At 32.2% G+C, this 19,697-nt stretch overlaps 5 protein-coding genes across 5 annotated transcripts in view; 2 read left to right on the top strand and 3 right to left on the bottom strand.

The window, feature by feature from the left end:
- Positions 1-3,447, top strand: part of LOC106129439 (GTPase-activating Rap/Ran-GAP domain-like protein 3) — a 68,418-nt gene extending 64,971 nt beyond the window's left edge. The window contains exon 24 of the mRNA XM_013327998.2: positions 367-3,447. Coding sequence (XP_013183452.2) covers positions 367-448 — 82 coding nt within the window. The 3' untranslated portion in view covers positions 449-3,447. The remainder of the gene's footprint in view (positions 1-366) is intronic.
- LOC106129438 (uncharacterized) lies at positions 3,441-7,008 on the bottom strand. The gene is made up of 5 exons (XM_013327997.2): positions 5,340-7,008; positions 5,161-5,221; positions 4,592-4,716; positions 4,007-4,230; positions 3,441-3,627 (listed from the first exon to the last, which is right to left on the bottom strand). The coding sequence occupies exons 1-5, from the start codon at positions 6,830-6,832 to the stop codon at positions 3,539-3,541; spliced, it is 1,992 nt and encodes a 663-aa protein (XP_013183451.2). The 5' UTR covers positions 6,833-7,008; the 3' UTR covers positions 3,441-3,538.
- Positions 7,009-7,219: 211 nt separating this feature from the next.
- On the top strand, positions 7,220-8,398 carry LOC106129344 (large ribosomal subunit protein uL30m). Its single transcript, XM_013327877.2, has 3 exons — positions 7,220-7,441; positions 7,665-7,794; positions 8,044-8,398. Exons 1-3 carry the CDS (start codon positions 7,329-7,331, stop codon positions 8,338-8,340), a joined length of 540 nt encoding a protein of 179 aa, XP_013183331.2. The 5' UTR covers positions 7,220-7,328; the 3' UTR covers positions 8,341-8,398.
- Positions 8,399-8,831: 433 nt separating this feature from the next.
- On the bottom strand, positions 8,832-9,689 carry LOC106129343 (uncharacterized). Its single transcript, XM_013327876.2, has one exon. It carries the CDS (start codon positions 9,527-9,529, stop codon positions 8,876-8,878), a length of 654 nt encoding a protein of 217 aa, XP_013183330.1. The 5' UTR covers positions 9,530-9,689; the 3' UTR covers positions 8,832-8,875.
- Positions 9,690-11,848: 2,159 nt separating this feature from the next.
- Positions 11,849-18,796, bottom strand: LOC106129464 (cyclic AMP-dependent transcription factor ATF-6 alpha). Its single transcript, XM_013328033.2, has 13 exons — positions 18,619-18,796; positions 17,584-17,773; positions 17,166-17,290; positions 16,764-16,852; positions 16,326-16,404; positions 15,428-15,699; positions 15,039-15,238; positions 14,349-14,499; positions 13,943-14,040; positions 13,604-13,698; positions 13,198-13,392; positions 12,637-13,005; positions 11,849-12,547 (listed from the first exon to the last, which is right to left on the bottom strand). Exons 1-13 carry the CDS (start codon positions 18,659-18,661, stop codon positions 12,159-12,161), a joined length of 2,295 nt encoding a protein of 764 aa, XP_013183487.2. The 5' UTR covers positions 18,662-18,796; the 3' UTR covers positions 11,849-12,158.
- Between the last annotated feature and the right edge of the window lie 901 nt (positions 18,797-19,697).

The following is a 19,697-nucleotide window of genomic DNA, read 5'->3' as shown; positions in this document are numbered from 1 at the left end:
GAGCTGTCATTGAACTTTTTTTTCAAATTCACAATGAGTATACAAATAATGTGATATTTTAAATATGCACCATATACTTTGTTATTGTTGGATAAATTCAAAAACTATGAATCTCTTTCGTTAGTGTATTAAATTTGGGAAAATACTGTCTAGATAATGCTATTTTCCTCAAGAAAAAATACCTACCTACGTACATCTCAAATTTCAACTTTTTTTGCCCAGAAGTTACCAAGTCTGTGCTACAGCATTATTAATAGTACCTATGTATGCCTGCTATAAACCCATTAACTGAAATTTTATTCAAGAATGTCTGAGTTAAGCAAATGGAAAGTACCTACCTACGCTAAACTTTGGTAACGTTCCTAGGCCAAACAGCATAAGACAACGTTTAGCGGAACTGAGACTCGACAGCAAGTCGCGGGGTGGAGGCGACGAAGAAACCTTATAAAGTGAGAATGTTTCAGGGATGTTGGTGCACAATTTAAATTAAATCAAGTTATAAGTATTCAGTGTTGTTAAATTTTATTCGGTTGGTTCAGTGAGCTTAATTGAGCAGGCAACTACATTACTGATTTTTTTGCTTCAAAAATATAAATGAAATATATATTGTGGCAAACGTGTGTAGGTATTTGAAAAATATACCGAAATATACCTGTTTTGTCGCGGCAGCAGGCGCGTACTAGGTAACTGACATAATTTCAAGAACCTTTGTTATATAAAAATATATCATAAAAATGTTTAAGATAATTCCAAACTTTACGATGTTACATTGTAAACATGTTTGTAGATGTTTTGATAGATCGTAGAGAATGAGATTACAATTGTTGAAAATGTGATAATATGTGGGTGATGTGTAGCGGAGAAAATATATAACTATACTTACTAAGATCTGTTTTAGTTGTTGAAATTAAATTTTATTGTAGCTATATAGATAATATTTTACTTACTAACGGATGCAATGATCCCTTTAGGCGAAGGATGCCAATATGCTGTTAAGAACATTACTTTTAACATATATCAACGCACTCGCACTTACTTACACAGATTTTTAACAGGCAGAGACATCTGATAAGAATGAGTTTTAAAAAAGAAACTTACTTGGGATCAAAGCCAGAAAAAAAAGGTAATGCACAAATTTCGATGCTCAAGTCACTACATTTTGTTAAAAAAAAGAAAATATTTTAAAAGCAGTTTTGTAAAGCTGCATAAAATTGTCACTAAAATAAGTTATATTAACAAGAGTAAATTAAGAACAGTAAGTAACTGATGTCTATAAAATAATCTATTTTAAATTTATACTTCAGATATATCTGAATCTCGTAGTGGTGTTTTAGTCAAGGGCGCCATGTAAGACATAAAAGTGATGTTCTATAGTTCTCTAAAACATTATAGTTACATATCTACTGTGTCTATAATGTATTATGCCAAATCATTCCAATAATACTTAAATCAAAACAGATTCGGTTAAATATTTATTAAATCTTTTATAGATTTAAACTTGAAACAATCCACGTACGTACGTAAGTATGTACTTACCAAAGATAATATTAGCATGGTCATTTTTAGTCGGACCTTGTTTAAGAAAAGGAAATCATCAAAATACAGTTGTGTACCTACATATGTAATTTTCCCCGTTTTCTTATTAGGATGATTGATATTATTTGGTGTGTGTTTCTACCTTAATTCTATGTTGTCAGAGCACTAAAATCAGAATGATTTTGCATAATATTAAAATTATCTAACTGTTAAGTGTGTCAATGAGTCGTCGTTTACCTATCTTTGAATGTCTAATCGACAGCAAAAAAGAAGTGCCATCCAAGTTTGGTTATCTTTCTAGAGTTTAATATTAAACTGTAATATTTTGCGATGCAAGAGAATTGAAACTTATGAAGATGTTAATATTTATCTTCATTGTAAATAGTTAGCATTCTTAGTGTTGAACAATTATGATATTACCTATCTACTTAGGTACATACATGTTAACTGATGTTAAGTGTCTGAAGATAACTATGCTATATATAAACACTATATTATAAGGCAAAAAAAGGTTTTAAAAATTACAAAAGGTTAATATAAAGTCATCAAGTTATTTCCATCACTTAGTACTAAGTACCTACCTAACCTATATGTTACCATAAATTACACAAGTGTTATAAAAAGTAGTCTTAAGGCTTAAACTAAAGTATGAAAATTGAATCGAGGCGAAATATTTTGTGTGCGGGAGAGGTTACAAGCAAGGGTACCTATAGACAATTACATTATACCCCACGTCATTTTAATTATTGAGGATCTGAGTCAGTTCTTTTTATCCAGTGTGGCTACCATTAATCCTATTTCTTAATAGTCGCTCGCTAACGACAGTCGTCAATTATGGAAATCAACTAGGGCTCTTTGAAGAATTCCATACAAATTTATTCACTTCCGTCCCTTTCGACTAAAGCAAATAATATCGTGAGTAGGTAGTGTAGTGGTAGCCACACAGATCCGGGCTCTGGCAATAGTAAGGATATTTATGTGTAAGTACAAACTATGAAGGAAAGTTTCCTAGTGTACTGTACTGTTACCAAAGATGAATAGAACCAAACTGTTAAGTAAGTTTTGAATAAAAAAAAGAACTGTCGAGCGGCAAAGAGTCGATAGATGTTAATACGCGGGTAAAAAGGAGAGGAAGTCAAGATTTAAAAAACTACTTAAAATTGATCAGGGTCAATGAACGAGTCAAGCTACATGTGTTTGTATTTTAATTTTTATTTATATAAAGCGTATTTTATATGAACACATTGAAATGGGAATTGGCAATTGAAATGGGAGAGCGCGTTTTTGAGGTAACAAAACGTCGTTTCTAGAAATTCAAAAATATGATAATTATGAGATAATATAATAAGTTAGTGAAGTATGATATGAAATTATAATTACGTGTATTAAATAAAAAAATATAGATTTTAAGAAACAAGAGATTTTATAAAAATAATTTTAAGTAAATGAGATATAAAAAATAGGCACATGTATTAATTTCAAATAAAATTGTTATTATATGTCCGGAAGTATTATATAAATTATTATTTATTTTTTTAAACCAAAGTTTCAGTACAAGTATATTGTGAGAACCATTTGAAATACCTCTGTTAAAATAAAATTTAGAGTCTATGAAGTATGTATTAATATATTAGGATTGCAATCACAAATGTTGCAGAATTATTGATAGGGCCTACCAAATTGCACTTAATTGTCCTCATTTAAATAAAGATGTGATAAAGAAAATGAACACTGAAATAAATTAATCACAATTAAAGATAAATGTTATAATAGTATTATATTATTAATGTATATGTATTAATATAATAAATACAGAAAAATATGAATATTATAATCAAATCAACTGTTACAAAAACAGAATATACTTACGTAAAAGAAGTAAGGGATTTACTCTGTTATTTTCTCTGAGATTTAAAAATAAATGTCTGTTTAATATGGTCTACATTTTATTTCTAAAAATATACTTGAAATATGTATACAATTATACTAGTCAAAATAACATCTATAACAACTTAGGTTGTTGCTTCAAAGCAGTTATATCTAAAAACCTTGGTATCTCGGTGGGGGGCTCTTTGGGGAAGCCAGAAACACCTGAAAAGAAATAAAAAGTGGTTTATCAATGGGCATAAAATTTTTAAGATTACTAGCAGTGTTGCACATGTATACTTGCATAATCTTGTACTTATAAATCAATTTTCTAAAGGAAGAATTATAAAGCAATAAAAAGTTTGTGCCGTGTGGTTCCTGGCACTTTTGGACCACTACTTTTTTATCCCATAGGGCTCTTGTAGGCGATGAGCTAGCAGCCTGTCACTATTTGAATCTCAATTCTACACGTGACCTTGTGGTCAGAGACTGTTGTCTCTGTCTACCCCATAAGGGATATAGACGTGATTATATGAATAAATGAAAAAAATGTTTAAGATAAGATTGACAGAATTTACATTTTAATAAACGTCCACTAAGATACCTTGCAGTAACTTGTGCCTCTCCATATAATTCCTTGTGGCAAAGGACATGTCATTAGGCACGGAAGTTTTGGCGGCTACGGGCTGGGGCGCAGGAGCGGGCGAAGGCGCGGACGCACCTTTCAGATACTTGGCCGCAAGCTGATTCATCTTCATACTCGTATCAGTTGTGGCTGTATAGATGTGAGGCTGGTGAATCCCAAGGGGATCATCACCAAATTTTACTCTGAAGTAATTGGGAAAAAAAAGTTTCAGAAATGTATATAATAAAACCAATTGGCAGGGAAGTTTAAACAGATTAAAGAATAAAGTACAGTTAATGGCACAGAAACCTGCCCCCGGATAGATTTGGTATGTATGATTAGGGGTCATGTTGAACTTTTATTCTAGAAAAGTATATTCATTCATTTTTTATCAACATTCTATCATACAAGGCCAGCATCCCGCCCGCCCAGAGTGGTGGCTATGGGTAAAATCCTCCCATTTCTGGAGAGGCCTTAGTAGCGTTGGAATTTTAAAAGTTGTTAAGATATAAAAAGTTATCCCAAAAATGTTAACAGTGTAAATTTAAAAAAATAATATTTTACCTCTTAGTCACACTAAGATTGGTTTTATCAATTTGCATTTGTAGACACTGCTGACGCGTGTTCCGATACAAGGCACTCGCTGACGAGGGCATGTCGGAATCTTGTAGCATACCATTCACATGAGTCTGTCAACATAAGGCAAAATTTTAGTGGGGAGAAATAGGTTCATTTTCAAAATACAAGGTATCACTTAATGATGTCTACACAACTTATACATAATTAAATCTACTTCTGCTCCCAAAGCACAAGTGTAGAAGAAGTGGCAGAAGAAAGTGTACAAAAATCTATATATAATAGGAGTGCAGATAAAACCATTGTATAGGAAAGTCAACTTATTTACTTTGATCACATTAAGAACGTTCTGATGAAAGTTTTAAGAGTACCCTCATTGTTCAAATGAATAGAGCCGACGAAGTAAAGCAAGTATTGCAGTATGAATTAGTATTTAAATTAGACTTTAAATTAATAAACTCATTATGTCCAATAGAATGAAATTAAATAACCTAATGACCAAATGAATTTTCATTCATTTGCTTAAAAACTTTTCTCTACAATTTTTTTTTACTCACCATTACTTTATTGTAATAAGTCCATCCAATATTGGATTGGTCATCACTACCTGGATCAGATCTGCAAAATAACAAGTAATTTTTATGTTATAAGTACATTTATGTTTTACATATTTTTGTTCTTCAATAATAATAAATGTTGAGATAATAATAATAGTTTCATTTGAAGGTACACTTACTCACTGTAATCCCTCACATCCAAATATAAAGTCTGTTCAGGGGACATGAGTGGTGTGGTAGCATTGTCTACCTGAATATTATATAAGCTCATCTCATTCAATGTTTTCTCTTCATAATTTCCATTGATTATCTTATTCTTTAAATTATTCCCAACTGGTGCAATTCCATCCAGAAAATTCAAATTAACTGGGTTTTTAGACACAATTTCCTTGATACTAAGCTGAGACTTATTACATTGTATCTGAGAATTCTCTGTTTGTTGGACCACCTCTTTATTAATAACAGTGGATGTTCGCACCATTTCAAAACTAGTCATAACTCCAATGGATATTTTATGTTCTCTGTTTGTTTCCAATGCTACATGCTCCGTGGTATAACTTTGTATAGGAATGCTTGATGTTGGATTACTACTAGAAATAAACTTATCCACTTTCTCCTGAAGTAACTGAAGTTGCTCATTTTGTAGTTTTATTATCTTGAACAGGTCTGCTACAGTTGGTTCTCTCTTTTCCTTAATTCCACTTTGCTTTTGAACATTAGTACAGTTAGAATTATTACTTTTCTCATATTTCTCTATAGCCAATGTTTTCTTATCAATAGTATTCTTTGGAGTTGAGTCGTGACAACTACTTGGAATGCAGTGTGAATGGATGTGTTGATTAGCTTGATGAGATGGAATACATTGATCACAACTACAACTGGCTAGTATAGGCCTTGTACACTTACATAAATGACTAGTAGATGAGTTCTCAACATAACCAACATTTCTTTGCAAATTACAAGTTTGAACTACTCTCACACAATGATGACAGCTACAGTCATTGACATTATTTCTTGAATTAAACAAGATTGGGATTTTGTTGTCCGTATGAGTAATCACTTGCTTTCCCATTTTTATCATATCTGTCTTTTTACTTACAGGATTATTTTCTTTGTCTAAACTTAACCGTTGAAATTGCTGTTGCAAAGTGTTAAAATTTTTCATTTTAAATGAATTCAAATTTCCTTTTGTAATGAAAAAACTGTTGTCACTGTTCATCTTATTTGTTTGTTCATTAGTACTTCTGTTTTCAATAGTTGTCAGTACCTTCGGATAGGATTTTTGAAGAATATCGTCTTGCTGGCTTAGTTCCTTCTCTGTATTTACAGATGAAATGGGTAAAGCAGGTTGAAATATCATTGGAGTTGTGGGAGGTGTTCTAGGTTCATGGCATGTTGCATCAAGCATACTTAGCTCCAAATCACTTGAAGGACTCCATTTAGATACCGGAGTTATAGAATTATCTAAATTTGTTGGATTTACAAGTGGATAAGGCACACAGTTGCTAGTTTCAAACCTACGTAATGGATCCGTACAAAACGCTAGCGGTTTGGAATATTCGTAACAAGCAGGTGTATTTTCAACTTTCGTCTCAAGGAAAGGACGAGGAGAATGACATTCTGAATCATTCATATTGGGGATATCGCAAGCTTGGAACCGAACTTTCTTCATGAAGACTTTCTTATAGCATCAATTTTCAGTACAAAACATAAACATCGGTAAAATAGAAAAAAATAAAATTAGCACATGATTTTTTTACCTACAAAAGACTATTGAGGTGAATAAAATAATGCAGAAAAGCAACACAAAAAAAATCAAACGAAATATTTTTTACAAGAAGCGGCCAACAATCAACATTCAAATTGTATGAGTACCTATATTATATTTTACCCATCTGACATTGTTGACAGTGACAACCAATAGTGCATTATTATCCTTCGTCTGGACTTTAATCCCAAAAATCTTTGTCTGTCTTTGCTTCCCATCGACAACTTCCATACTAGATTAACCATTGTCAATCAACGTCATGATCAACGCCAAGGTGTCATACCATGGTATTGTAATTCAATTTCATTGTATTGTAATCTACCTAAAAAGTTCAATTTGGGTGGGTTGAGTTGAGGTTATTTTTAAAGAGAAATCCAAACAAAGTACACGTTTATAAAAAATGAATAGAAAAATATTGCATTTAATAAGCCCGTTTAGTGTACTTTCACGGTCGAAAGGTTATAAAGCCCCAGGTGGAATACGATATCCTGGAGGCATAGTTTATTATCCCAGGTGAGAAAATAGTAAAATATTCTATAATATATTATCTTCAATATTCCAGAAGTCAAACAGACTCTCTAACTTGTACACATATGTACACTCTAATCAAAATCTTATAAACTGTCTTTCCATCTTCTTTTTTGTAAACCAATGTTCTACTTACATTCATCATAATTAAACCCAATGTGATTGTGTTTCTTTGCCCAGTTAAACATTTTTAATTTATCAATTGTAGGAATCCTGAAACTCATTTGGACCCAGAGTATACCCCTACAAAATTATTTAGAGTAGAGAGAATCAAAAGTTCTAAACATTTTCCATGGTGGCAAAAGAAAATATTGCAAGATTTAATGATAAATGAAGAGGTAAGGAATTTTTTTTATAAATTTATATTGTATTTATTAAATTTATTTCGTATACCCTAACCAAATTTTTTTTTTATTGTAAAAAATAGAAATGGTAAATAACAGCTGTTTGTTTAGTTTTGTTGAGATTATAACTAAATATTTGTGTGAAATTAAGTATAAGATCTTGTCAAGTTGATTAGTTATAAATATTGTACTTATTTGAGTTATTTTCTAAGCCATTTAGTTTTGTACAATTTATTTTTTCAGGAAAGGGTAGCAATTGTAAAAAATATTCCTGAAAATAATATGCGGTTATGGAAAGTGAAACATCTAATTAAAGTAACACCAATAACCTTCCCATATGGGGAACCAACAGAAGAAGATATAAAATACACAGTTCTCAAGGAAAATGGGCAGTGCCTCGTTACCAAGACTTTGATGCCGCAGGAAAACTGTATAGAAGCATTAGATGAATTTGATATGGATGCTAAGAAGATGGACTCCACAACAATCAAAAGAGACTCAAGACACAAATGGAATAATGCATTTACTGGTGGATTTTAGTATTAAATGAAATTTTAGCGTGAAATAGGCGTTTAGAATAAATAACTCATATAATCAATCTTTTTATTTTAATACATATAATATCACACCTCGTCTCGAAAGGCAGGCAGAGATCATATCCTTCAACATGCCCCAATGCCGGCATACTTATTTCACTTTATTAATTTAGGAGATCAGTAACTGTCAAGTATGCAGGAAAACAGATACCAACTTTGAATTTTAGTGTGTGTACAGACGAAATCAAAAACCTACAATAATGTAACTTCTTGATACTTCTGTCACAAAAACATTTATCTCGGAACTATCAACATGTTTTCAGCTACATATCTCTGGTTGTTCAGTAATTAGTTCTGAAATGACCCTGGATATGCTTACTTTTACATATTATGTATCCATCATCTTGACACACATTAACTTAGTTAATTGGTTTTTAAACTAAAATTTTATTTAATATTAACCAATAGGAATTTTATATAGACAAACTAAATTAGTTTGAGGACAATTTAATTTATTTACATACTACAAAAATTTATATTTAATCTTCACTATATGGATTATTTTTATTATTTTTATACAATAGATAGTTAAAATGTTGAGGCGTTTTAAAATAATGCTCTAGAAGTATGCCATGTCTTTTGCCTAGACCAAATCGTGCGTCACCCCAAGTAACTACAAAAGTAGGATTCAATTTCTTGAACTCTTTTAAGTGAAATTGATGTTTCTTGATATTGTAGAAATTTCCGCTGTAAATAGCTAAATAATTATCACCATCTTGGTACAATCTTAAGACATACTTAGATAATAACACTTTGATTGCCACATGAAATAAAACAAAGGCTCCTAGATATGTACAACATTCCATGGCATTATTAGCTATTATAACGTCTTTTCCAATAACCACAGGGTCGTTCATAGTTTCTACATCAAAGACAAAAGCCGCATAGTAGGCAGAAGCGCATGCAATCGTAGTAGTAGAAAATGTGAGATACATAGTCAGATATTTAAGCCACTTTTCCATAGGAGCTTTGTAAATCAATTGCCATCTCTGAGAAACGTTATCCAGTTCTCTCCACCTGGCTTCTTTTTCCGAAAACTTAAGTGGAAGTTTGATATTCACGGAATATTTTGCAGTTTGAAGAAATGCGTACTGATATCGATGTACTGACTTAAATATTCGTATGGAATTCATTATACTATTTACGTGTCCCTCTTATTAAGTTTATTTTATTTGTTCTATAACAACTTCATTCCTGAATTCCACCCTTTTATACATTAACTTGCTTGTCTTGTATATTAAATAACCTCTACTCTATAGTTATTTTACATGACATTGTCAATGTCAATGTTGACTTAAGTGTTGCCGATTGATAGTCCACTATCGATATTTGAGTAAAAGCAATAGTATCGATTGACTATCCATTGTATCGATAACGTATAATCGATTCCATTTGCTGCTGACTATTGCAATATCGTTTATTGTTCTTGCCTATTGATAGTCAACTGGGTTCTTCCCTTCCTCCTCTTCCTTCCTTGAATCCCCTCCACCCTCTCCTTTCCCTCAATAATCGATATCGATAGTAAAACTAACGATAGTTCGAAAGTGCCGTGTGGTTCCCGGCACCAATAAAAAAAAGAATAGGACCACTCCATCTCGTTCCCATGGATGTCGTAAAAGGCGACTAAGAGATAGGCTTATAAACATGGGATTCTTCTTTTAGGCGATGGGCTAGCAACCTGTCACTATTTGAATTTCAATTCCATCATAAAGCCAAACAGCTGAACGTGGCCTATCAGTCTTTTCAAGACTGTTGGCTCTGTCTTCCCCGCAAGGGATATAGACGTGATTATATGTATGTATGTATGTATAGTTCGAAAGCGCTAGTTCAGTAGTTTTTTGGCCATGATGGACGTTACTTTCTACATCCATGTTTTTGGCAATATCTTTTATTTTATGTAGAAGGTACCTATATATAAATTAGATTACTGATATCCGTATGCCATACACATTTCAAAACGTTCTACGTCTAAAATTGTTTACGGTAAAAGAATGAAAAAGCAGTTTCTGTTCATTTTTCATTTATTTAGGTACAGTTAACATACTTTACGTAGAATGATAACAATTTTAACTTGTCTCCAAATTGATATTTGACACTGATTACCTACTTACATTGGAGAAAAAGAACATAATAAATCGATGTAAAAAAAGTAACAAAGAATAAAACTTTTACACAATTTTTGTAACAATACAATTTCAATTTTTTTTATAATACCTATTGAAGTTCTTACTAAAATTTACATTCATTGAATTGCAGGGAAATAATCATAAAGTGTGATTTCAATTAACGCATGATACTTTTAAAAAAAGTGTAGCATAGATACCTATATAATAAACTTATTATAAACATAGGTTACTTAATAAGTTGGCCTTATTTTATTAATGTGGCATTTGATAGAACTATATGCTTAAGAAAAAAAAACAATGCATTTTGTTGTATTTAATAACCATATACCATAAGTAATTCAGTTGCTTAAGACAGTGGAATGTTATAAAAATAAATAATTACCAAATACCTAGAAAGGAGTTAAAATAGCTGTTTAATTAAACAACTAGATTGAATGGAGGCGTTCAATAAAAATTCTGCTATTTTTATCACTTGGCTGTGCCAAAATATTTTTAAAAATTAAAGAGTAGGATTTAAAAATAAAATGTAAGAGTAAGAAAAGTATAATTAATAAAATAATTTTAAACATACGTATTTCATTTTTAAATATTTAGTGACAATAAGACTTAATCTGTTGAGATCTATTAGCATTCTTTTAAACCATAAACTAGCTGTCCCAGCAAACTTTGTTTTGCCATTTAATAATTTTTAAAACTATGTTAAGGTTGGACAACCCTGAGATGAGTTTGTAAAAATTTCTGTGGAATGGGTACCTTATTTTTATGATTATTATTTCTTTTTTAATTACATAATTATTAAATACTAGCGACCCGCCCCGGCACGGATGCACAGCCGTTACTAAATACATCTCTATTAGAACTAACTAAAGGACCGCCCGCAAAGCAGCTAACTAAGTCTTGCTCCCGGCAAAAGTGTCACTTCTACCTGCAGTCCCGGGCCGTGCAGCAAAAATCGTAATATTTTAATTTCACCACAACTTCAATTTTAATCATTCAAAGACCAAATATTATCTACATAAACTGTACTTATTGATGAAATTTATTTATTTTGATAAGGATTAATAGCATGAGTAAAAAAAACGCGTTTAAATGTAGACCAAAACAAATTCAAGATTTTTAAATAAAAATGTGGTTGTTGTGCCTCACTCGACATAGATAGGTACAGTGTGTCGCGGACTTTTTTGTAGATATTTATAAGATCTACAATTAATTAAAACATTTTATGGTTCTATCTTTTGTAGTTTAGGCAGCGTACGCAAAATAAGTAACTTTTTGGTTGATTTTTTTCAGTTTGTGTCCGAAAAATCAAAATATATTACGGAACCCTATTTTTTTCCAAAATAAAATATAGTCTATGTTACTCGTGGATAATGTAGCTTTCGAATGGTGAAAGAATTTTTAAAATCGGTCCAGTAGTTTTTGAGCCTATTCATTACAACCAAACAAACAAAGTTTTCCTCTTTATAATATTAGTGTAGAAATACAAAACTGAATGTGTGGATATGAATAACATTAATTCACAAAAAGAACACTTATATTTTATTATTGCTTGTGTATATTTAATACTTGTGATACAGTGATATAAACATATACACACACACCTCTATATATATATATACACAAACTGACTTCAGGCTCATAATACACCTGTATCATCACTTACGTATTTTTTCCCTTTATTGTTCAGAGAACCAACAATTTTAGACTTCTCATACTTAGAAAACAGATACTGAGCAAACAAATCATCTTTCTGTATGTCTACATCGTCGTTTTTCAATTTTGTTGCGTATTTTGAGATGTTACTAGAATTTTTCAAGTCATTTGGAAGGCTAGTTTCGAAATTCTCATCTCCGCTGCTTTCCTGTGTTTTAGTGCTTCTTCTACGCTTGTTTGAGTTTTTAACGGGGTGAACGTCCTTGTTTCGTACACTTTCAGGTAATGTATCAGATTTTAACTTGACCAGGGTCGTGTTGACAACAGAACATTCGATCTGCATTAACGTCACATGGTCAGTCGTGACAGAATCTGTAATGAAAAATATTGAGTTATATTTCTGAAGTCATAGACGTGATATTGAGAAACTTAAATATTGATTAGTAGGGCGGAAAATATACCATTGCCTCCCCTTGCAGGTAATATAAGCGCCATTTTTGGCGGCCGAGTAATGTTGTGGGTCACAGCTGGCAATAATAAGTGTTCTCCCTTTCCTACACCAACAACATAGAAAGTGTCGTCACGCCTTTGAAGAGCTTGTAGTAAATCATTCCATTCTCCAATGTCAAAATTATCCACTGATTTTCTCTTAGGCTCCCGGTATAATCTTTCATAGTCTATAACTGCGTGTTCTCCGAAGTCCAAGTCCTTACGCTTGAGACGTCGTAACCTTGATTTTTCTTTTTTGCCTCGTCTTGTATATGGTAACTCTATTAAATTGTTTTCTAAATTTAGTTTGTTGAATAATTTGTATGTGTCCAGTAAACCACCTGAAAAATAATGTGACAGGTGTTTTGGTCGATCAATTTTTTACCAGCAAGTTTTTCAACAATAAAGTAATTTGGTAAATAAAAAAATGTAGTTGTAGGTATCTCATTTTATATTAATATTTTCTTAGTAAATGACTGACTGAATGAATGACACAGCAAACATTTTAATATAAAACCGTGCACCATACTAACCACTGACACTTTCTCCGTTCATATAAGCTTTGTTTTTTCTCCTTGGCACATCATACGTCCAGTTCAACGTCTTTCCGCCACCGATCCATCTGTTGAGCTCGCCGGCTATCCTGATACTCTCTGTTTGATTAATGTTCGCAACTGTTGCGTTGTTGCAATCCGCGCCATAAGTACTGTTTAGTATTTGGTCACTAACTGCAATATAAAATATAAACTGGATGGGTCGTGGTTACCATAGTCACAACTTACAAGATATAAGGAAATGAAACATTACACACTATTTTGTTGTTTGTTATAAATAAACTCACAACTCCTTCACCCATTTTGAAGAGATATTGGGTACAGAGATAGAGTATACTTTCAGGAGCACCAAAAGGAATTCTCATAAAAAAAAGATGTCGCCTACCTCCAGACACTTCGGTGGAACTATCTTCTGACCATAATAAATGTCGAGTGCTTCTATGAGGGGATGTTGGACCGACCAAGGGCTTGGAGTTCCAGCTGAAAAAAGGAGTATGTTATTACCAAACACACTCTTGTCGTGACTTCGTGAGTCTTTTTAATCTAAACGCCAACAATCGATATAACAAAAAATCATAATCCCAACCCAACAGAAGAAGAAGCTTATAACAATTTCCCGTTATTCTCCAAAGTAGAACCAAAAACAAATTATTTTTTTCTCCATCTGTCTAAACAACGTACCATAGAATAATTTTGCAAAATAAACTTTTATTTTTATACTTACCCCAATACATTGAAATTCAAAGAGACCATAAAGACCATAGCGAAAATGACTGCAATGTTCTTTTTGGGAATCAACAGCGACGCATCGAGACGAGGTATCTGAAAAAATTTAAATCGATGGATTATGCACAAATTAATATATTATTGTGATCTGCCGTTTTAACTAACTTTTATATTGACGGGCGTCATTATTCATCAGACACACAGTTCATAATAGCTTTTGTTATTATATGGCGAGTAGCATCAAATCTACAAATGTATAGATACTTGGTCCAGTGCAAAATTAAAGTATTTTTGACGTGTCCTTCCGCTCTCAGTTCGGTTCTAGGGTTTGCTTCGACATTCATCTTTGCGAAGTTATAGGCTTTTTAGTATAGCACATTGGTTGCTCTCTTAAGATCACTTACCTTACGTCCTCTGCCGTTAGTATAAAGCTGGTCTTTGAGTCGCTTGTTCTCGAGCCTCAGTCGCGCGATCTCTTGCTGCGCCTCCAAGAGTTGTTGTTCTAGTGCCGTTACATATTCCTTCTTCTTTTGGCGCGACTGGCATGCCGATTCACTAAAATTAATACATTGATGTGGGACTACAAAATTGAATTGTGTGAAAGTGTTTGAAGTTAAAGGGGTTAGAGAGATGATATATTTTTAGATTATTGGTACATTTAATAGACTTGAAACTAACAGTGTAATTTTGTGGGAAAGCATATGCAATGCCAGTGCATTGACGCAATTTAACTTTTTCCTACTCCCGCTGCTTTGTACCTGCATTTAATTATGATAATGGCATATCTACAAATAGAATAGAATACATTTATATACAAAATTGAATACAAGGTATTACTCATTGCGTCACTTAACTTAAATCCAATTATATCTACTACCTCTTCCAAAGCGTAGAAGAAGCGGCAGAATAAAGTAAACAGCAGCACGTCAATTTACAAATATAGTGGTCAATTTACAAATACACAGGGTGTCTGATTCGTGCTGCCCGCGTTGAATTCCCACGCTTCTTTTTTATGTTGGATAAATAGGTAAAATTTTAAGACCCTATTTATTTATTATTTGTATGAATCAAATACTGAGAACTAAAAAACTAACCGGTTCTTGATCATCCTTTGCTGCTTCTTTATCGCTCTGATAATCTCCGTTTCAGTCATATTTGTGAGGTCAATACTTGGGACCTGTACGCCTTCTGAATCTATGGCAGGCAAACCATTCTGTACTGCAGTCGGTGGGGTGGATGGTTTTGACAACAGTGGCTTTGGATTTATCACAACGTTGCTTCTAGGTGGCGACATCTGAAATATAAAAAAAATAATATATACTTACTTAAAAAATAATGATAAATGCTCCAGTCATGGAGTTAGCAAACTGAATGCAGAGACTGTTTCTAAACTTCTTGATTGTATTAATTGCAATCAATGTTTAGTTTAAAGGCTCATCCTATCGGGTTAACTGTGAAAACTGTTGCTCAATCTTTAACTTACCTTAACTTGGTATCCATTACTGACATCCTTAACTTTAGTCTGTGGCAGAGGAGATATAGCTATTTTCCTTCCTTTTGAACATTCTGCTGGTATCACCATATTTGGCTTAGTATTTACTAATACTTGTGGCTTCTTTAGTATACTTGGTATCTTTTTCTGGTCAACAACTAATTTTAATTGGTCGTTTAGTAGTATTTGGCTGTTTTCCTTTATATTAGATATGGTATTTTCATTGACTACTTTGAAGTATGCATTTTGAAGGTAACTCTTTCCTGAAAAAAGTACACAAAATGACATGAACTGTAATAATTACGCAGCATACCTTTAATTTTATCTTCTCTCTCCTGACATAAGTCCTGGTTACATCCTCACCTTTCTGGAGAGGAGCAGGGATGCGCTTTTACGACCATGGCGATTAGAATTGGATTGGGTGAGTCAGGTTTTTACATGAAGTAACTCCCATCTGACCTCCGCAACCTTTGCAGGGGATCCTAATTTATAGTGGATCATGGTAGTGTAACCATGATCCACTATAAATTAGTTGCATGAATATGCAGGTTTCCACACTATGTTGTATTTTCGATGTTGTATTTTCTTTCACCGTAAGAGCAACAGTTAGCATTCAAACTAATGTACCTACATAACTCAGAAGAGTTTATTACTTATTTGCACAAGTTACTTTGTATATTTAATTGTTCAATGCATATCTTACTTATTAGTATTTTAAATCTTTTGTTGAAAATGTAAATATGATTTTTATGTCCTATCTTGAGAAATAAAGTAATAAGACGAACAGTTTCCCCTTTCCATAGTTTCGAGTCTTGTGACTATTGGCTACGCACTACTACTATAGAAACAGACGTCGTGTGTTTTATAGTGTTTTAAAATTTCTGTTTACCATTATGTACATTGGCTAAAAATGGCTTGCAAGTTGTTTCAACGGGAATATCACAGCCCTCATTCTCAGTTTTCACACCCTGAAAATAAGATTATTACATAAATACTAGCAATAACATAAACAAGAAACTAATTTTGGGCCACGTCTTTACAGCAATGGGAATTTTTTCCATCTCATACATCTAAATAAATTATTTGTATTCTATCGGTACTGGGGTCAATGAGCTTTTTGATTTACTTTCTAAGAGCCTGATCTAGGAATCCCATGTCCAGAAGGCTGGTTTTCTTAGGGCAAAGATTAAGGATTGCCATTCAAAGTGGAAATGCAACTAGTCTTCTGAGCACATTACCACAGGCAAACAATTTACTGGGAAGAAACGATTTAGTAATTTTTCTTTGCATTTATTTATTTTAATTAATTTCTCAATTTTAAATTTACCTTAATCACACCATATTCAATTGCCATAACAGGACCTTTTTTCTCAAATGTGTTTGGTTGATTCCCATCTTTCACTGGTTGCACTGGTGCTGCATAGAAACAATAAGAAAGATTTTAAGAAATCATTCACCAAATAGCATTATCATAAGGCGGAACAAGAATATTTTCAGAGCTATAATCCATTTCTTAAGGCACTGACTGAAAGGTAAACTAAAAAACAATGTCATAATATCTATTTGTTGAAAAATACTTTTTAAAAATAATTAATCGTCATGAAAAGAAAAAGCAAAATTAAAAGAAATATTCTCACCAAAAACATGTATCAAGGTTGTTTACCTTATTATTCACTTACTTATACAAATTGTTTATTAATATCAACAATCAAAATACTTTTATACATACGAGTTTTCTGTATGAATAATTCAACATCTTCGATCTTTAAATCACATGGTAATTCATCTTCAAAATTCGTCATCCAATCCAAGGGAGACTGTGATGATTGACGGGCTGATGTACAACTTGAACCACTAAAAATAAAATAAACTGATATTAATACCTACTCTTTTATCAAAAAATTTAAGTTTTGTGTAGACAATAAAAATGCCAGGGGGTGATTCAAAAACTTTACAAGGTCTTCCCTCTCACTTTTACTCTGCAGATAACCTTAACGAGAAAGGGAAGGTAAGACATGTAAGTGCTTGTCTGCTTTTTGATTGTGATAGGGTTCAGTTGGCTGGTCAACCAGACCAGAGAAAAATATTATATTATGTCAATATTTGTGAATCAACCCTTTGATCTTTTTAAAGCTTGATAACAGTACTTTTTAGAATCATCTTCACTCCCTGAATCAGAATTGCTGCTTTCATTTGGTGATGACTTGACACTCAGGAGAGGTGACAACGGAGGGTCGAGTGCTGCATCTGCCAAGATCTCACTGGGAGACGCATCAGTCGCATCCAATAATGATGACCACTGGTAGTCATTTGACAACTCATCTAACAGGTCTGTCCCTAAAATATAAATAATAAAATATATATAATATATTATGGTTATTGCAAATACTTGTGTATTATATGTCTACAATTGTACATATATCCCTTAGAGGATTGACAAACCAACATTCTTGAAAAGACTGAAAGGCCAGATTCAGCTGTATGGCTTGGAAGATGGAAATAAGATTCAAATAGAGATAAGTTGCTAGTTTTTCCCTTCCCAAGTTTTTAGCTTATCCCTTAGTCGCATTAAAATTCTTCTTTTAGGCAAAGGCCTAGCCTACCTATAAATATTTGAATCTCAATTGCATCTTTAAGCTGAATGTGGCTTTTCAGTCTTTATGAGACTATTGGCTGTCTTCCTTGTAAGGAATAGAGATGCTATTACATGAATGAATGAATGAATAAAAAGTTTAAAATTATATTGACTGAATTTACTTTTTAGTAAACATATTTGAAATGATGATATTCATGAATCGATTAGAAATCATCAGAAAAATGTAAATATGCATTAAAATATTACATTATGTATGTAGAAGCAGGGTATGTAAATTAACTCGTATAAATACATAAAAGTCGTAAATTTTGTATGGTATCAACCTCAATCATCAATAGGCATTTCCTTGCGCTACGTTTGATAAGCGCAGATAGTAAGTAGTTAAGTTTTACCGCTTCAGTGAAAAACAATAGTTCTTTGTATAGTACATATATAGTACATATATAGTACATAACACAGCTACATAAGAATATAAACAGAAAGTTTAATCAAGGACAAAACCAAACAAATGAGAGGTGAACAACACGTGTAAATGAGCAAGCACATTGTTGTTTTACCTAACCGGGGATAAGATTGTTGTATTTACCGTAAAGGCAATCTTTATTATCAATAAATATATCAACATCCATTTGACCAATTTTATACTTGATTTTTAATTATTTTAGTGACCATCGAACGTAAAAAACAAAGTTTTGAATGATACAGAACAAGATCACAAATAAATCCACAATTAATTAAAGCAAGATAAACATCACATACGAACTAGGAATGTGAAAAAAAAATCGATTATGGAAAAAATCGATTAAAAATCGATTTTTTTAAAGTAAAAATCGATTTTTATACGTGATTTTTTTAAAATTAATAATCGATTAAAAATCGATTTTTATAATCATACAATAAATGCACTCCGACATTACGTTTTTGTCTTCTGGCTTGGAGCCCGGAACGCGAACTGCCAAAGAATACTATCTTAGCTCCATAATATTACATTAACGCTATCTGTGCATTCTTTCTTTGCTCTTAAAACAGTTTAGATGATTAATTTAATCTAACATTCTCTAGATGGAATTAGTCGATGAATAGTATTTTACCGACATTCGGTTGATATTTTATTCATTATTCGTTGCTGAAACTTCATTTTTCAAACTTGATTGTTAAAAACTTTAATTTGTGTTGATTATATAAGAACTTGCTGTTTCTGTTGTTTATTTTTAATGTATAAATCTATTGATATAATGTTTATGGCGTTTATTTTGACATAAATTGAAAAATTAGGAAAAAATCTATCAATATAATAAAATCGATTATTTTCTTAAGAAAAATCGATTATTTGTTAATCGATTTTTCATACTTAAAAAATAAATCGATTATAAAAAAATCGATTTTTTATCAGCAATGTCACATCCCTAACCTGTCTTGTATGGCCGTTACAAACTGTTAGTCTCTCTCTTGACAATGACATTGACACTAATATGACACATTCCCTTTGGTGGCGGTCGAGCCGAATCATCGCTCCCGCTAGAATTCATTTATTGGATTTTGAAAATTGCATTCCTATAAGGGTGAAATAGGGGCGGTAAGTTTGTATGAAACTTTGTAATTTTTTATGTAGGACACAAGAAATGTTAGATTTGTTTAGTAAAAAATTCGAATACAATAGTAATA

Source organism: Amyelois transitella, chromosome 4 (assembly GCF_032362555.1).
Source record: "Amyelois transitella isolate CPQ chromosome 4, ilAmyTran1.1, whole genome shotgun sequence".
Taxonomy (NCBI): Eukaryota; Metazoa; Arthropoda; class Insecta; order Lepidoptera; family Pyralidae; genus Amyelois; species Amyelois transitella.
Note: the sequence above shows the minus strand (reverse complement) of the source record. Positions and strands in the feature narration are given on the sequence as shown.